This window comes from Vombatus ursinus, unplaced genomic scaffold, assembly GCF_900497805.2.
Source record: "Vombatus ursinus unplaced genomic scaffold, bare-nosed wombat genome assembly UNPS02014807.1, whole genome shotgun sequence".
Lineage (NCBI taxonomy): Eukaryota > Metazoa > Chordata > Mammalia > Diprotodontia > Vombatidae > Vombatus > Vombatus ursinus.
The window spans coordinates 63,657,855-63,676,353 of NW_020954585.1; the positions used below are offsets into that span (position 1 = coordinate 63,657,855).

General features: G+C 40.5%; 1 protein-coding gene across 1 annotated transcript in view; it reads left to right on the forward strand.

Annotated features, from left to right (window-relative positions):
• LOC114052353 (C-type lectin domain family 19 member A-like) overlaps positions 1-17,444 on the forward strand; it is a 23,733-nt gene extending 6,289 nt beyond the window's left edge. The window contains exons 2-5 of the mRNA XM_027874912.1: positions 5,023-5,188; positions 12,622-12,715; positions 13,644-13,776; positions 16,940-17,444. Of these exons, the coding sequence (XP_027730713.1) occupies positions 5,023-5,188; positions 12,622-12,715; positions 13,644-13,776; positions 16,940-17,019 (473 nt within the window). The 3' untranslated portion in view covers positions 17,020-17,444. The remainder of the gene's footprint in view (positions 1-5,022; positions 5,189-12,621; positions 12,716-13,643; positions 13,777-16,939) is intronic.
• Positions 17,445-18,499: the final 1,055 nt, after the last annotated feature.

Sequence of the window (18,499 nt, forward strand, 5' to 3'; positions counted from 1 at the left end):
TCTATCTATCTATCTATCTATCTATCTATCTATCTATCTATCTATCTGTCTGTCTGTCTGTCTGTCTGTCTATCCATTCATCCATTCATCCAGCTATCTATCTGAAAATCAATAACAAATTCAAGTCAACACACATTTATAAAATACCTGCTATGTGTAAAGCACTATATTAGATACAGAAAGAGATAGGATGCAGACCCTGGTCTCTAGGAACTTGTACTGTAATGGGGGAAAGAGGTACCCAAATGACTGTAATATACAGGGGAATGAGATGATTTCAAAGAAATCCAAACAAAGTTCTGTGATCATCCATGGAGGGAAGGGATATTTTCACCTTGAGCAATTGGGTGGCTCAAGGTCCATGGAGGAGTTGGCACATGATTTAGGCCTTGAAAGAAGAAAGGGACTTCCAACAGATGGAGACAGATTTAAGCATGGTGACAGCATGAACAAAGGCATGGAGGTGGGAGAGGACAGGACAAGAACCAGGACCTGAGAGTAGTCTTGTTTGGCAGGAACATAGAGTATATGAAGAGTAAGTGATAGAAAATTAGGTTAGAAGGGTGGTTTGGAGTAAGACTGTGGAGGGCCTTGAATATCAGGATCAGTAGGCAATGGGGAGCCACTGAAATTTTTTGAACACATGAGAGGCTGGTCAGAGATTGTGGAATCTCTTTCACAGTGAGCCTTATGGGGTTGACTATAGAAGAAAAGGATCCACTAGGCTAAAATCAGCCTGAGACCAAAACTTAAAATACCAGAAAGATAAAGAGGAGGTTAAATGATTGCCAAATTGGAACTAATTTATCACTGCTAGAGATTCAAAAGGTTCTTTTGCATCTCTATGCTCTCTCAGCTGAGGAGCCTTGACTCCCTTGGAGGAGAAAGGATTAGTGCTGACCTGTCACAGCCCTATTTTTCTGCTATATTTAACTCTAGGTATCCACAGGCATCACTTGCTCCATGAAACAAATCAAATTAGTGGAAGGAAGTAGGGAAAGGTGCTCAGAGAAAGGTATATGAAAGTCACAACTCAGATGTCTTTTTTCCTGCACCCCACATTTACTGTTGAAATGTTCTCCTGGAGAGGCCTGACAAGCCATAAGAACAAGATAGCTCCTTCTCAGAAGCCCTTCTCTCACTGCAGGATCTCTTTAGGGATGTAGAAGAAAGAGTGTTTGTTAATGTTGGTTCCAGAAGATTTGGGTTCAATTGTAGTAGCTGTGGGACCCTTAGCAAGTCACTTGAACTCTGTGGGCCTCAGTTTCTCCATCCATACAAAGGGAGTAAAAATCCTTGCACTACCTATGTCACAAGGGCATTGTAAGGAAGGCCCAACTTGAATGAGCTAAGTTGCTTGTATTACATTCTTGAAGAGGACCAATGACATCATGAGGGTGATATTTTGACTTTCAGGTGAACTGGATTTAAGGGAGGCAGAGCTGTACAAAGTTGCTGGCCTCATTCTCTCCTCCAGGGCCATTGAAATCCAGTGGTAAGACAACAGTCAAGACTGGTGATGGCCTGGGATGCAGTGGATGACCTTGGCCTTTCTAAATTAAGGTCTTTCACAGGCCTCAGTTTGTCTGAAGCAGCACCATTCAATGATCAAGGGCTAAGCCATAGAGGCTTGGGGTGGGGGCTATTATTAGCCATTCAATAAACCAGAGTTGTTAGTGGGTGTTGGTTGGAGGTAAGTACTATGTTAACTGGGGTAGAAAATGAGAAGCTCAGAAGCTTCCTGGGACAATTGCCTTGGAATCTTAGGAATCCTGTCCCAGAAAAAAAGCCCATATCATCAGGAAGGGCCTTGGCACTCCCCCAGTGGTGTTCCTAGCATTATCGTATGACTTCCATGGAAAGGATCCCACAACAGACAAGAATCTGTGACAGGTTAAAGAACAATGATGATGAAACCAAGGACAAAAACCCACATTGGTCCTTTCCCATTGATGACCCACAGCTATCTAGACAGAAAAAGATGACAACTTTAAATCCTAGCTCTGCCATTTGCTAATTGAGTAGATTTGGACAAGCCACTTCAAAGCCTCTAGTTTTCTCATCTGTAGAATGGAAGTGTTTTATGTGCTGTGAAGTGCTATATGAATATGAGTTTATTATTAATCACAAGAAGATAATAAAAAAACAATGTGAATGGTATAGTGTAGTCCATCTCTGCTAATGGAAAAATCCTACTTGCACAGATAGTTGAAAATAATATATATGTTCCAGATTGTAAGCTTTTTGAGGTGAGGAGGCTACATCTCATTCATATTTGTATCTCCTTCAGTATGTTTGGTCTGGACCTATGATTTCATTCACTTGGGAACTCCAAGGGCAGAAACTCCTTTCTTTGATGCCACTCAGTAATTCATCTGTAACCTGTAGCCATAGAGAGCTGTCTGAGGTAATGAAATATAAGTGACTTGCCCCAGGTCTCAGAGCTGGTATGTATCAGAGGAAAGACTGAACCTGTCTCTTGGATTCCAATGCTGGCTGATCTTCTATCCATGACAATATATTGTCTTACGTTGGACATAGTAGGTATTCAAATGTTAGGTGTTTAAAAACATTTATTGGGGCAGCTAGGTGGTACAGTGTACAGTGTACAGACTGGTACTCAACAGTCTGGAGTCAGGAAGAGTCCTCTTCCTGAATTCAAATCTGACCTCAGACACTTACTAGCTGCATGACTCTGGGCAAGTCACTTAACCCTATTTGCCTCAGTTTCTTAACCTATAAAAAATGAACTAGAGAAGGAAATGGCAAACACTCCAGTATTTTTGCCAAGAAAATCCCAAATGGGGCTGTGATGAGTTGGACACAATTGAAATGATTGAACAACAACAAAAATTATTTATTGAATAGAATTATGTAGAGAACAGTCATAGAATTATATACTAGGTTTTTATTTTTTTATTTTTTTTTTTATTTTTTGCTTTTTTGGTGAGGCAATTGGGGTTAAGTGACTTGCCCAGAGTCACACAGCTAGCAAGTGCCAAGTGTCTGGCTTGGCTGGATTTGAACTCAGGTCCTCCTGATTCCAAAACTGGAGCTCTATCCACTGCGCCACCTAACTACCCCCTATAATAAGTTTTTAAAAAGTACATAATGTAAAGCTGAAAGGAAGGTGAGAGGTCATCTAATCTAGTATTTTTTGAACCAAGACTATTCTGAAGACTGGTAAATATATAAACTGTTTACTACGAACCATTCTACTCTGTGCAATCTTAGCTGACCAAACACTAGAGAAGAGGGTTCTGGGAAAATTGGGGCCTAGGGAAGAGGAGAAAGAGGGTGAAGAATAAGTATTTTTAAGGTTAGAGGCTATTGTTATTGTTTTAAAAAGAAGGACCCTTGGGGCCTCTAGACGGCACAGTGGATAAAGCACCAGCTCTGGAGTCAGGAGGGCCTGAGTTCAAATTTGGCCTCAGACACATGATACTTACTAGCTGTGTGACCCTGGGCAAGTCACTTAACCCTAACTGCCTCACTAAAAAAAAGGAAAAAAATAAAAGAACTCTTTCTAATAAAAATTTTGCAGATGAGTAAAATTTACCACAGACTAATGATGGTCCTTGGACTAGCGGTTGCGAAAAATTGAAACTAAATTTTTCATTTTCTAGATAAAGGAATTGAATATTAGAGAGGTTAAGGGACTTGTCCAGGGTCACACAGCTAATTAGTACCAGGTCTCTGATTTTGAATCCAGTATTATTTTTGCTCTAACACACTACCTCTCTCAACTTAAGAAACAAACAAAATAAAACTAACATAGTAACTTATAAAAGAGTATGTTGGATGATATTCTTTTTTTTTATCCACACAAGAAGTTTTAAAATATGTTGTTATTTTTATTAGCATAAAATTCAAGCAACCAATATTGGAACACAATTGTGGAAATTTCCCATCATTTCCCAAGCTTCCTTGTTATGGTTTAATTAGGGAATTGTAATGAATCTTTCCATTTAGAGTTGGCTGATTTACCCATTCAGATATATTTTTGAGGGGCATTTGGTGGGTGAAGGTATATACTGAAAGCAATTTTATAAAAATGGATGTCTATCAACCACTTTTCTGTGTCCCTTAGTCAGAGATTTTTTTTGTTAATTCTTTTCCATTTAATTTGAATTTCCTTCTTCTGCTGATAGTATTGACCCTCTGTTGCTGTTCTCTACCCCTTTGCATTCTATCCGTAACGTGGAAAATTAGCCAGGGCTACTTCAAAGGCACTACTCCATGGGTTTTACTTAAACCATCCTCAACTCCTTTCTCCCCTCCATCACATCTTGTTTCTCTCTCATGCTTTGTCAAAGACCCCACAGCCACTAAATGTCTATAGTGGAGAAGGAAGCAGTGGTAGGGCAGGTTAGTCAAGGCTGTCTTAATCTAGAAAGCACTGACCTAGTATGACAATTTGGTTCCTTTAGTTTTCCAGTGACTAAAATGCATACATAGCAATACAACCAATTCATTTGACGAATTGGCATACATGGTGTAGAATTTTTTAAAAGTATAGAATTAAGCATTAAGAGATCTAGTTCATTGTCCTGGCTCTACCACTAACTAGCTAGGTATCCTTGGCAAAGCTGATTCCCTCAGCTTCAGTTCCCTTGTTCAGTCTTCTTTTCTTACCACATCCTAAAGCAATAAGTAATTTAGTAACAAAACATATGGCCTGGAGTCAGAATTACCTAAGTTCAAATCCAGGTTCAAACACTTAGTAGCTATGTGAACCTGGGCAAGTCACTTAAGCTCTATCTGCCTCAGTTTCCTCATCTGTAAAATGGAGATAATGATAGCACCTATCTTCCAGGGTTATTATGAGAATCAAATGAGATAACACTTGTAAAATACTTAGCACAGTGCCTAGCACATAGTAAGCACTATGTTAGCTATTATTATGTAAACACATACATATATAATATCTTCAGTAATACCTAACATCTTTATCTTTTCAATGCAAAGGAGAAGAAACATCCCAAACGTTTCCAAACACCTTCTGGTTTTCTTTTTCTCCAGCCATGCCAGAGATGATTCAGCCCTATCCATGTCCTCTGTTCTGGATGGAGTATGAAGGTTACTGCTATAGATTCTTCCCTCTTAATAAGACCTGGGCTGAAGCTGACCTTTACTGTGCAGAGTTCTCCACTGGGACAAAGTCAGCCAAATTGGCTTCAATTCACAGGTAAGCTTAGCAGGAATTTGTTACCTCTTGCTACCTCTCATGCTCATGACATTCTCTTTTTTGCTTGGAAGGGGTTGGGTGAGAGTTTGGGGAGGATGAGTAGGGGATGTTTTCCAGGTGGAGTTTCTCTTTTGCAATTGAAAATAGGTCCTATCCAGGGTAATTTCTTGTTGAAATCATTCTTGCCATCATAAGACAAATATTCAGATTGGCTAGGTGTATCAGTCTGGGAAAGTCCTTGAACTAAATTTGTTTCATCATCTGTAAAATGGAGATAATAATAGCAACTACTTCTTATATTCACCTACTTGTTGTGAGGATCAAAGGAGATAACATATGTAAGGTATTTTGCAAACCTTAAAGCACTATACAAGTAATTATTATTATTATTAATAGCACTATTAACAAAATACTGGCTGAAATTTCCTTTTATCAACTGGCATTTTTCCTATAGAGGTGTCATTGCAAGAAATTTTAAAAAATCATGATTCTCTCCAAAGATCACTAAGTCAATCTCAAAGATCTTCATTAAGGAAGAAGGTGTTCTTTTGATATACCAATGGAGATATTTGAAGGGGGTTAATTATCTTATCTGGATTGAAGATGTCTTCATAAACATAGAAAAGATCTCAAAACCCCATTAGATTGTGAGCTCCTCAAGAGCAGGGATTGTCTTTTGCCTTTTTCTGTATCACCAGCACTTAGCACAATACCTGGCATGTAGTAGGTGCTTAATAAATGCTTATCAATTGATGTTTTGGGTTCAAAATCAATTTTATGAATAAAGATATGAATTCATGGTTTAAAATTTACTTTAGGATGTGGTATGGTTTCTTCCCTTTGTCACATGCATTATGACCTGAACACAATCAATGTACTTGATTTGTGGCCTGCAAGAAAGGCTGACTACTTTGCACAGCCCTGTCTCACTTAAATCCAATTTATGCACAAGTCAAGACATCATCCTTGTGATATCATTGGTCTTCTCTGAGAATGAAGGACAAACAACAACAGTAAAAAAGGCAGCCTCACAGACTCAGTTGGGATTACTTGTCGGCTATTCTAACCCAGAGACAGTATTCTTTCTGGTATCCCCTTTCTTTGTGGGACAGAGACAGGATGCCATGTCAATCAATCATCAAATATTTATTAAATGCAATAAAAAATTAAAATTAAAAATATTTATTGTGTCTACTACATGCAGAACATTTTGCTAGTCATTTATGGTAGTGCATTTAGAGAAGTAGGGCAGCTAAGTGGGACTCTGAAGTCATAAAGACTCATCTTCCTGAGTTCAAATCTAGCCTCAGACACTTACTTGCTGTGACTAGGCAAGTCATTTAACCCTGTTTGCCTCAGTTTCTTCATCTGTAAAATGAGCTGGGGTGGGAAATGGCAAACCACTCCAGCATCTTGGCCAAGAAAACCCCAAATAGGGAAACAAAGAGTCAGACATGGCTAAAAATGACCAAACAACAAAACAACAACAAAATTTAGACAATTATGACATGTTCTCTGCCCTGAAAAAGTTTACAATGGCATTGATGAGACAAGAGATGTAAACACAGGCAAAGCCCATTTTGGGGGAAGTCCTTTAGCTTTCTCTTTCCAGCATCAGGAGTGAAGGAACTTTCTTTCCTTCTTCTTCCACTGAACATTTGTTCAGTATCTACCTTCACCTTTGGATATTGTACAAATCAGTTGATCATGGTCCCTACCCACTAGGAATTTATAGTCTGACTCAAACAGCATTGGTAATATTCGAAGACCTAAGAGCCTGTTCAAGTATAGAGATTAGCTGTCTTGATATCGATGTTAAAATGTCAGTCGATCAACTAGTCAAATCAATAAGCATTTATTTAGCACCTACTATGTGCCAGTCACTGTGCTAAATGCTGGGAATACAAAGAATTGTAAAAGACAGTCCTTTCCCTCAATGAAACCCCATTCTAATGAGGGAGATAACATGCCAGTAACTACATAAATACAAGATGTATATATTTGTCTGTGCACACAAGATGAATTGTGGTAGTCTCAGAGGAAAGGCAGTAGCATTAAGGGGGAGCTGGGAAAGACTTCTTGCAGAAGAGATTTTAACTGAAACTTTGAAGGAAGCCAGGAAGCAGAGATGAGGAGGGAGAGCATTCCAGATATGGAGGATAGTCAGTGAAAATTCATGAAGTCAGGAAGTAGAGTGTTTTGAGTGAGGAATAGGAAGGAGGCCAGAGTCACTGAATTGTAGGGTACACAGAGGAGAATAAGGTGTAAGAAGACTAGAAAGGTAGGAAGGAGCCAGATTATAAAGGACTTTAAAAGCCAAACAGAAGTTTTTATATTTGATCCTTGAGGTAATAGAGTTTAGTGAATGGGGATGAGGGTAGGGAGGTGAACATGGTCAGAGCTGCATCTTAGGAAAATCACTCTGACAGGCGAGTGAAGGGTAGGTAGGGGAAGAGACCTGAGACAGGCAACCCAAGAGAAAATGCAATAGTCCAGGAGTGAGCTGATGAAGGCCTGTACCAGGGTAGTAGCAATGTTAGAGGAGGGAAGGCAGTGTATATAAGAGCTGTTAGGAAGGTAGAGTTGACAAGACTTGGCCATAGATTCAATATGGGAGTTGAAGATGTCAACAAGCCTAGGGGACTAGGAGGATGGTGTTGCCCTTGGCAGTAATAAAGAAGTAAGGAACAGGGAAGGGATTTGGGGAAAAATAATGAGTTTAGTTTTTTGTTGAGCAACAAATATTTTACTTATATGTCAGGCACTGTACTAGGTACTGAGGATATAAAGAGACAAAAATGAAACTTTTCTTCAAGGAGTTTATTGAGGAACATGACATGTGCAAATATAAGTATATAGACAAGCTATATCTAAGGGTGTGCTGGTAAATGTTTAATAACTGGTGTCCTTTAAAAATGTATACATGACACATTTTTAAGTTTAATTTGCACTACTGACATTTTCTCCATCTTTTCCAACACGATCTTGTCTTTTACTCCAGACTTGAATGAAGATGTGGACTATGTCCATGCCAAGACCATAACCAAAGTCCACATGCACTCTTAAGCCCATCTTATCCCATCTTCTCCCCTAGATTGTTCCTATTATCATCTCCATTCTGTCTTCAATTTTTCCTGTTAGCTCCTTCTTTGCTATCAACAAACATGTCTATACCTCTTTCATCCTTCAGAAATCTTCAGTTGATCCTACATCCCTACTAGCTTTCATCCTATATCTCCCCTCTATTCCTCAGCTTAATTCTTTTAAGAAAGCAATCTGCAATCAGTGACCCCACTTCTCCTTTAATCTATTCTGACCATTCTGCAATCTGGCTCCTGGCCTCATCCTTTAACTGAAACTGCTTTTTCCAAAGTTACCAGTGCCCTGTTAATCACCAGATCTAATACTCCTTTTTCAATCCTCATCCTTTTTTTACCTCTCTGCAACATTTGACACTGTTGTAGCAAGAGTATCTCTTGATGTTCTCTCCTCTCTAGGTTTCTGTGACACTGTTCTTTCCTGGTTCTCTCTGTCTGACTTATTAATCTTTTTTTTCTGGTTCTTTATCCTACCCAGTTGCCAATCTATTTTCTTTCCAATTGATGGGTTGTTTCCTTGGAAAATCCTTATGTAATTCTGGGTTTGCTGGAGGCAGTACATTTCTTTTTTCTGACACATCAGATGAATCATAGTATCACAGAATTTTAGACAAGATCTGATCTCTACTATAATATGCTGCCATCCAGTCTCCTCTTGAAGACTATCAATGAAGGGAAAATCCACCACCCAATGGAGTTGTTTCTTCTGCTTTTGGACAATTCTAACTATTAGGACGTTTTTCCTGACATTAGACCTAAATTTGCCTCTTTTTTACTTAGTAACTAGATATGATAACACTAATACTGCTACTACTAATAATAATACCTAGCATTTATATAGTACTTTATCTTATCTCATTTTATGCTTGCAACAACCCTAAGAACTCCTTGCCTAAGAGATAGGTGTTATTATCCCCATTTTATAAATGAGGAAACTGAGGGAGAGTTTAAGAAGCTTGTTCAGGGTCATGTAGCTTGTAATGTTTGAGGCTGGATTTAAACTCAAGTCTTTCTGGTTCTGAATGTGGTATTCTATTCATTATACCACCTTGCCACTTCTGGTTCTGCCAAAGAGAGCAAGTCTTAATTCCTTTTCCATAACATTCCTTTAAATACTTGAAAATAGCTGTTATACCCTGTCCTAAGTCTTCTCCAGTTCTTTCAACCAGTCTTTCTATGGCAAGATTGCAAGGCTCTTCATCATCCTCTCCCTTGGACACTCTTCAGCCTTCCTAAATTGTGGTACCCGTCACTGAACATAATACTCCAGATGCCTGACTAGGGCAGAGTATAAAGAGATTTTCACCTTCCATTCCTGGAAGTGAAAGTGATGCCACTCTTAAGGCTACCCAGGATCACATTTCCTTTTTTTGTTGCCACACTGCAGTGCTGTCTCATATTTAGTTTGCAGTCTACCAAAATATTCAACTCTTTTTATAATAACAACAATAATAACTACCATTTATATTGTGCCTACTAAATGCAAGCACTTACAGATGTTATCTCATGGCATTCTCACAACAACCTTGGGAGGTAGATTGTGAGGGATTGTCTGATGTTGGCTACTGCCACGTGAAGGTTGTGGCAAGATGGGGTAGGAACAAGATATTAGGAAGTAACCGGAGCTCACGCTCCCGAGGCAGGGGCTGTGCTAGGCGGAGTTGTGGTGAACTGGGATGGGAACTGGATATGGAGAAGTAACCGGAGCTCACGCTCCCGAGGCAGTGGGCAGTGCTATGTGGAGCTGTGATAAGCTGGGGAAGGAACAGGATACAAGGAAGTAGCCGGAGCACGTGCTCCTGAGGCAGGGGGCTGTGCTACGTGGGAGTGGGACGGCAGAGAACGAGTTCCCTTTGTCTAGTCCCCTCCCTAGGTGCAACGTCAACCCCAGACATCTCCTTCCTGACTTCCTGGGTCACGTACTCTCCCTTTGTCTATGCACTAATCCCAAACGTCTCCTTCCTGTATCCGGTCCTAGCCTCCTGCGTCACGTCCTCTCACTTGGTGCAACACTAAACCCAGACATCCCCTTCCGGTATCTGATCCTACAATCAATGACTAGTAGGTGGGCTGAGGAGGAGGGGCTAAGTAGGTACTTAAGGAACAGTAGAGATTGGAGCTTGCTCTCTCTTGCTCCTGCTCTCTTGCTCTGGCTTTCCTGCTTGGCCTTGCTGCGATGGCCTCTGAATAAAGCTCGAGTTTGCACCTCCTGATCGGCTCGTCTCTGTGTTTATCCGGGTGGGCACTGAAGACTGGTAAGTATGACTCTGGCAGCCTGCTCCTTATAGGAGGAGAGCTCACGGCGCGGCCGGCACAGTAGATGCTATTATCATCTTCATTTTACGGTGAAGGAAACAGACAGAGGTTGTCACTTGCCCAAAGACATACAGCTAATAAGTGTCTGAGGCCAAATTTGAGCTCAGGCCTGTCCTGATTCCAGGCCCAGTGCTCAATCCACTGCATTACCTAATTGCCTCTAACAAAATCTGTACCAACCAGGCCTCCTTCCATCCCTGTATTTTAACCTTTTTTTAGCTTAAGCATAAGATTTTACATTTGGTCCTATTGATAAATTGAAACAAATGGATGAATGTTTCTCTGTTGTGAATGAGTTTCATTCCTGTCACAGAGAATTCCCTTGCTGCCTCCAGAGTCTTGAAGGAATGGAATGGTTCTCATCATTTACACCTTAGGGCACTTAGTACTTCCCAGGATGAAGGCCCTAGCGGCATCCTGTTCCTCCCCCCTCCCCCAAACTCCTACTTAAGCATTCTCAGACTAAAACTAATCCCAGTGAACAACACTCAGTACCTAGAGAACATTGCCCCTTAATAATATATGTGCTTATATATGTTATAAATGCATATTACACACACACACACACACACACACTGTAACGTACCAGGAAAACTCTGAAGTGAAAGTGAAGAATCGTCCCCCCTACCAAAGAAGGAAGATCCCATTCATTTAGCTAAAAGCATGCAGGCCCTTTGAACCCTCACTTTATCCCTAAAAACTCCATCTCACCAGCAGAATCATATCTGGGCCATTTCCATCAGAGCTTTGCAGAAGGTGCAGTAAGTGTGGCCTTTTCAGTATGCCCTCATTGCCAGTTCTTCAAGTGAGAGATAGAGGGAAATGGAATGATGCATGATTATTTTCATATGTGGAAGAAGGAGGGAAGTTGTCTTATCCATAGGTACCATTAATAATCATCATAACAATAATATTAATAATTGGCACATTTATATAGTGCTTTAAAGGTTGCAATTCCATGATCTCATTTGAGCCTCACAACAATCTTGTGATATGGTTAATACCGGTGTTCTTCTTGCCATTAACAGATGAAGACACTGAGGCTTAGAGAGGTTAAGTGACTTGCTTATGGTGACAAAGAGATAAGAATCACAGGTGAGATTTTGAACCCAGGTCCACCTGACTTCAAATTAAGCATGATATTGATTAAAAAAAAGAAAGGTGATGGTCTTACCAGTAGAAAAGGCATGAGTCTTCTTGCTCCAAGAGCTGTTTACTAAATAATAAAAGAAAGCAACCACACACACACACACACACACACACACACACACACACACATAAACTTAAAGTACAAGTCTAACTATGTAACTTCCCCATCTCTATCCCCATCACTCATTGAAGTCTATAGGAGTATGTCTGTCTCAGTTCTCTCTCCACTCTAGTCCATTCTCTACACAACTACTGTAGTGGTTTTGCTAAAGCACAGGTCTGACTATGTTACTCCCTTACTCAATAAACTTCAATAACTCTCTATTACCTCTAGGATCAAATATAACCCCCTCTGTTTGGCATTTAAAGTTTTCCATAATCTGACTCCTTCCCATCTTCTTAATCTTTTAATACATTGCTCCCTTTCATACACTCTGTAGTCCAGCCATACTGATCTACTTGCTCTGTCCTCACATATAACTCTTCATCTCCATGCCTTTGCACTGTCTGTCTCCCATGCCTGGAATGTTCTCCCTCCATTCTCAAGTCTCTAACTTCCTTTAAGAGGTAAGTCAAATGCTACCTCTTCCTAAAGTTCTTTCCCCATCATCCCAACTTCTAGTGCCTTCCCCTCTAAGGCTACCTTCCCACTACTCTATATTTATACTGTATGTATCAATTGCTGTGTATGTTGTTTCTCCCTTTAGAATGTAACTCCTTCAGGACAGGGACTATTTTTGCCTTTTCTTTGTATACATAAGCACTGCAAGCAGAGTGCTTGGCACATAGTAAATGCTTTATAAATGCTTGTTGATTGATCAATTGACTGAAAAATGTTATCATAAGACTATGTTATCCTTTCCTTCACAGTTGGGAGGAGAATGTCTTTGTACACGATCTTGTAAACAGCTGTGTGCCAGGGATACCAACAGACATCTGGATGGGACTTCATGACCGGAGACAGGTGAGAAGAATAGCAGCTCATCTACTGAAACCACACATTTAATGAAGGTCTGATATATGCACTATGATTTGAATGTATAGAAGGGTGTAGTTCTTTTATCTTTCATTTTAACAGAAATCTTAACCTAGAATTTACTGTTGTAACCCTAGACCCAAAGCCCATTGGTATGGGATTCTTTCTTCATTGGTGGAGATTAATACCCTACACTTTCATGAGGGTGTTCTGCCAAATCCACCCTACCCCTCATGTAAGCACAAGATATTTATCACCATTATAGATGAGGAAACTGAGGCAAACATAGATCAAGTGACTTGCCTAAGGTCACACAACTGGTAAGTATTGGAGGCAGGATTTCAGGATTTCAGGATCTTTCTGACCCCAGGTCCAGTACTCTATCCACTGTACCACCTAGTTGTCTAATTGTGAACATTTCCATCAAAGATATCGGTTGAAACCCTTAAATTCTCCACTTCAGTGAATCCACTAAACTGCTGGGTAACTTCCTCACTTTTTCTTGATACCATCAGGATATCAGTGGTGTATATGGACTGTCCATTGGTTGTTCCACTTTCTCTACATGACCAGCCCATCTTATTTTTTGATCATACATTTCTTTGATGTTTCTTTTATTTTGGTCCTTCTTTGTAGTTCTTTCTTGTATACTCCTAACTTTTAACTGAAATTTGCTTTATTTCAACCCTTGATTCTCTTTAAGGGCAAGCAGAATTTGAAAAAAAACTAACAAAACTTCATTCACAAGGGAAGGTTCCTATCCTATATATGTCTCCAGCCTTGCCTAATCTTCACCTCTGCATACTAAAATCTATGCAGAAATGTGAATAATGTTCATATCTGTGCCATGTGGTATAAATTCTTGATCTTCTTGCACACCGTTTTTTTCTTTGCCTCTGTATGGGGTATACAACAGGAAGGTCAGTTTGAATGGACAGATGGCACATCCTATGACTACAACTACTGGGATGGAAACCAGCCAGATGATGGCATCCATTCTGCCCTTGAGGAGGAAGACTGTGTACAGATCTGGTATCGCCATAATAGTGGTAGGTACTTTCAAATGGTGAATAGGGTTATAATTGAGCAAGGGAAGAGGATTGGCTGCCCTGGATGCAGCACTGACTGGAGATGAAACATTAAAGTGGGGTTAGAAGGCTCAGAATTAGATTAATGGGACTGGAGAGAATAGTTTCTTGCTCGTCTAAAGTGAATCTAATGAACACTTGCTGAAGAAGAATTAGGAGAGGGCCTATGGGTAGATGCCACCATGATGATATCAGAGTCCTGACTCACCAACTCTGAAATGTATTACTACTCTAATGAAACCAAGAAAGTTGAGTTGTGAGACCAGAAAAGTACCAATTGTTGCCACTAATCCTCAGGTCTGCCAACATAGCAGCCTTTAGGCAGTTTTTAAAAATGGGAAGAAGCGCAATGTCCAGGCTACTGTTTGTAGATATGATCCCTGTGGTTGCAGAGCTGTTTACTGTGGAAGAAGTAACACTGTGTTGTATGTGTAAGGCAGGTGAGATATGTTGGTGATAGAATAATGTGACTTGGGGCCTCTGCTATTTCTGGATGGATGTCCAGGTGTTGTCCCTGAGTTGTGTGAGAGTTGTACGCTGGGCTGGGTTGTGAGTAAATTCCCTGGAATCTTTGGAGAAGAAAACATAGAAGAGTTTGGCAGAGATGAATGTATACCAGCCAGAAGATCAGCAAAAGCTGCATTCCTGAGAACCCATTCCATATCCTTCCCTATTCTTTCAGTTATGCCTATATTGGAGGTCAGAGTTCAGCGGATCCTGACAGTCAGAGTTCTTAAGACCCTAACAGTCCATCAGCACCATTTTCTTCCTCTATGACACAGTAGCTTGGTGGACAAGCTTTGCTCTAATCAAACCTTTACTTTGGCTGTAGGTGCCTTGTCTGGTGTTGAAAATGCTCATTAGATACATAGAAGTGAGAAGAAATACATTGGGTCAATGGCCCTCCCTCCCACTCCCCATTGTGGGTTTCCATGTAAAGACCTCATGGGCCAGAAGAAACTTCTGGAAGAACGTTATCACCAACAGAGAAAAATTATACATGGAGAAACAACTAGAGGAAGGATTGATTCTTTAAATTAGAGCAAAGGTTGGTGGGCTGACCAAATGTGAGTCAACAACCTAGAAACCTGTATAAGAATAAAAATAAAAATAATAATAATAACTGCTAAAACTGAAAGGGAACCAAATACCAGTGAAAAGGATTTGACATAGACTGCAAGAGGAGGTAAATGAGGGAGAAAGGAGGTAGGGAGGAACATTCAAGGAAGAGATATGAGTAACAAGAATCTCCAAAAGTTCAAGAAAATAGGGTCATCCTCTTCAGTACACACACTATGCAAATAAAACATTATATCTCATTAAATAGATGTGTCCCAACAGCCTATCCAATTATTTCTGTTGGGTCAAATTTATTGCAGATAGTTTTACAGCCATCAGTAGGATCAGATTATTCTGATTACTCATCCAACATTTATTTAACATCTACTAGGGAATGGTTCTTAACCCAAAGGTTGTGGCTCCCTTTGGATGTCTAGTGAAGCATATAGACCCTTTCTCAGAAGAATGGCTGTTGCCTACATTCATAACTGATGGAAATGCTAAATTTCACTTGAAGGTTAGTGAAAATAAAGATGTAATTTTTGCCCATCCAAATTTGCAGATTGCTGAAATCTATCTGTGCATATGGACCCACGAGTCTTCATCCTCAAAGAGTTAATAACTCTAGCTAAAGAGTAAAGCGATGCACATACACATGAAAAACTAAAGAATGAGTCAGACATGAGATGTCTGACTTATAATCTATACTACATCCCCAGCTGCCTTTTTACCCTGGAGATGCTTCTGCCTCTGTGGTCAACCTCCTCCTCCCATTTGTGAGTTCTTGCTCAGAACCTCCATTTGAGAAGTGTCCAGGCACAGTTTCTTTCCTGGCTCCACTTCTGGCTCTCCAGATTTTTCCTGTTTGCCCTTCTCTCCCCCTCCTCCATTAGAATGAAAGCCTCTTGAGGATAAAAACTGTCTTTTCTTGTTGCTTGTATTTGTATTCACCGTATGCAGATGTAGTATAGATTAGAAGTGCAAAATAGAATTTAACAAGAGGAAAGCTTAATGAAAGTGCAGTTTTGGAGTGGGGAGTCAGGAGAGGCTTTGTGGAGAAGGTAGGACTTCATCTGGACTTTGAATGATGGGTAGAGACACATAGGAAGGAAACAACACTGGTGGTTGTAATAGTTGGGGATTGTGGAAAAGGGGAGCAAGATTCCTCTGACCCCCTAAAAACACTGACACAAAGATGTTCAGTGACTTGTATAAGGACACACAGCACTGATTTGGGGATATGTGAAAGTCATCCCATCCACCTATGAGTGGGAAATTGATAATGTGATTCAAAGCAATAGGGATAGACTGAGAAGCTTTGCCAGGTCATAGGTGGGCAAGGCAAAAGGATATAAAGGAAAGAGCCCAGGGCTGGGTTGGTCCAAATTCAGACACTAAACTGCTACATGACTTTGGTCAAGTCACTTAACTTCTTCATGCTCCAGATCTTCAACCCATGCATGCTAACTCTACAATAGTGTCAAAATCAAGCAAGAGAGATGTAAAAGAATTTTGGAAAATTAAAAGGCATTATGCATATACAAGATATTATTATTAATAATTAAAATATTCTCCCTCTGTGGCAAAAAGAAACAGAGAGAGCACATTTATTAAATACATGCTATGTGCTAGGTACTATATAAAGCACTGGGAATACAAATTCAAGCAACAAGAAAAGACAATCTTTATCCTCAAGAGGCTTACATTCTAATGGGGGGGGGGGGGCTGGTGCGGAGAGAAGGGCAAACAGGAAAAATCTGGAAAGCCAGGAGTGGAGCCAGCAAAGAAACTATCTGTATCTGGGCACTTCCTCAAATGGAGGTTCTGAGCAAGAACTCATAAATGGGAGGAGTGGGCTGACCACAGAGGCAGAGGCATCTTCAGGGTAAAAAGGCAGCTAGAGATAACATGGAAAAGTCTGTAGAGTCAAAAGTGGAGCGATGAGAGAAATGTGTTTAGATATATGACCTACCTAAGTCAATTCTTATCTCACATTGGTTGGGAGGGCTTTTATTCCAAACGGCAAACCTTAACCCAGATCTTTTGTTCTGTCTCTCTTCCCCAGCCCTAAGATCATGGAATGATAATTCCTGCAGCCAGAAATTCCCATTTGTGTGCAAGATCCCATCAAGGACAATTAATTGACCAACTCTCCTCTTCAGAAATGATCTTAGACTCTCGTTCCTTCTTGTAGCAGTGCCTGGTGCAACACTGATGCTCTGTCCAAGTTAGATTACAATAAAGGCAATTCCCACAGAAAACACTGAAAAATAAACCTTAGCCTCAGGAAGAGGCACACACACACACACACACGCACACACAAACACACGCCTGGGATCCTAGTCTCACCTCTGGGATCAACTAGGTGTGGGACCCTGTGCAAGTCATTTTCTTTCTATGGGTCTCAGTTTCTTCCTCTGTAAAATGAGTAGGCTGGCCCAGATAATGTGGAAGGTACCTTCCAGGGCTGAAATTCTCTGATTTGTTCTCTTTCTTTGCTCATCAAAGACTTACTCCAAATCTCTCTTCATCCAAGCTGTGGTGACTCCTGGTGACAAATGCTGAATAGAAAGAAGAGCCAGGGGCAGCTAGGTGGCGCAGTGGATAGAACACTGGCCCGGAAGTCAGGAAGACCTGAGTTCAAATCTGGCCTCAGACCAAACACTTGACACTTACTAGCTGTGTGACCATGGGCAAGTCACTTAACCCCAATTGCCTTAAAAAAAAAAAAAAAAAAGAAAGAAGAGCCAAAGTTAAAGGGTGAGGAAGGAGTTAGGAAGGAAGAGCTTTAGCTAAAAACAACTCCATATCTCCATCTGGAGTTTGTTAAGTTGAAAAGGAGGACTCATTAACCTTTTAGTCCAATTAAAACAATGGCCCAAAAGGTGTAGGGCGGACAGAGTCTGGAACACCTTCTGGCAGAAAGCAGAGTCAGGCGGCAGTGATTTCTCAAGCAAATAAGGCTGTGTTTACCGCTGAAGTTTCAATGCTCTGAGGTTCATTTGCATATGTGGTGTAGGGAACATAGCTTTGTTTCCCACGAGAGGGAGAAAGCTAAATAGCAGAAGGTTGGAGACAAAGTGTCTATTAGGAAAAGGCTGGGAATTGGGGGGAAGAGATGAAAAAATACTGGAAACATAGAACCATACCATTGGGCTCATCTAGCCCAACCTCTCATTTTACAGAGGAAGAAACTGAGGCAGGGAGCTACAAAGTAACACTCCCCAGGAGACACAGCAGACCAATGCTTTTGATTCCTAGTTTAGTGACATTCCCGAGGTAACCTTCTTTTCTGAAGAAACAAACATTATCTGCAAATCATTTGTGGTCCTGCTGGATGGGTTTGCTTTTGAATGTTCTATGAAGTCATATAAAATGCCTATGCTTGCTTAAATGATCTCCCCCTGAATAAAATAAGCTTACACTTCCTTGGATTTATGGGTCCATTTACTTTGTCCAGTATGTCTCTAAGTGATGGGATTTCCTAATGATTTTGTTGTCCTTCAACAAGATGGAGCAACCTTGATGGAAATGTTATTGGGTAGTTTGATGAAGGCTGTGGAACACTGGGAGAAGAGGGAAGTGTTAGGCAAAGCAACTACCTCCTATGGTACTACCTGAAATG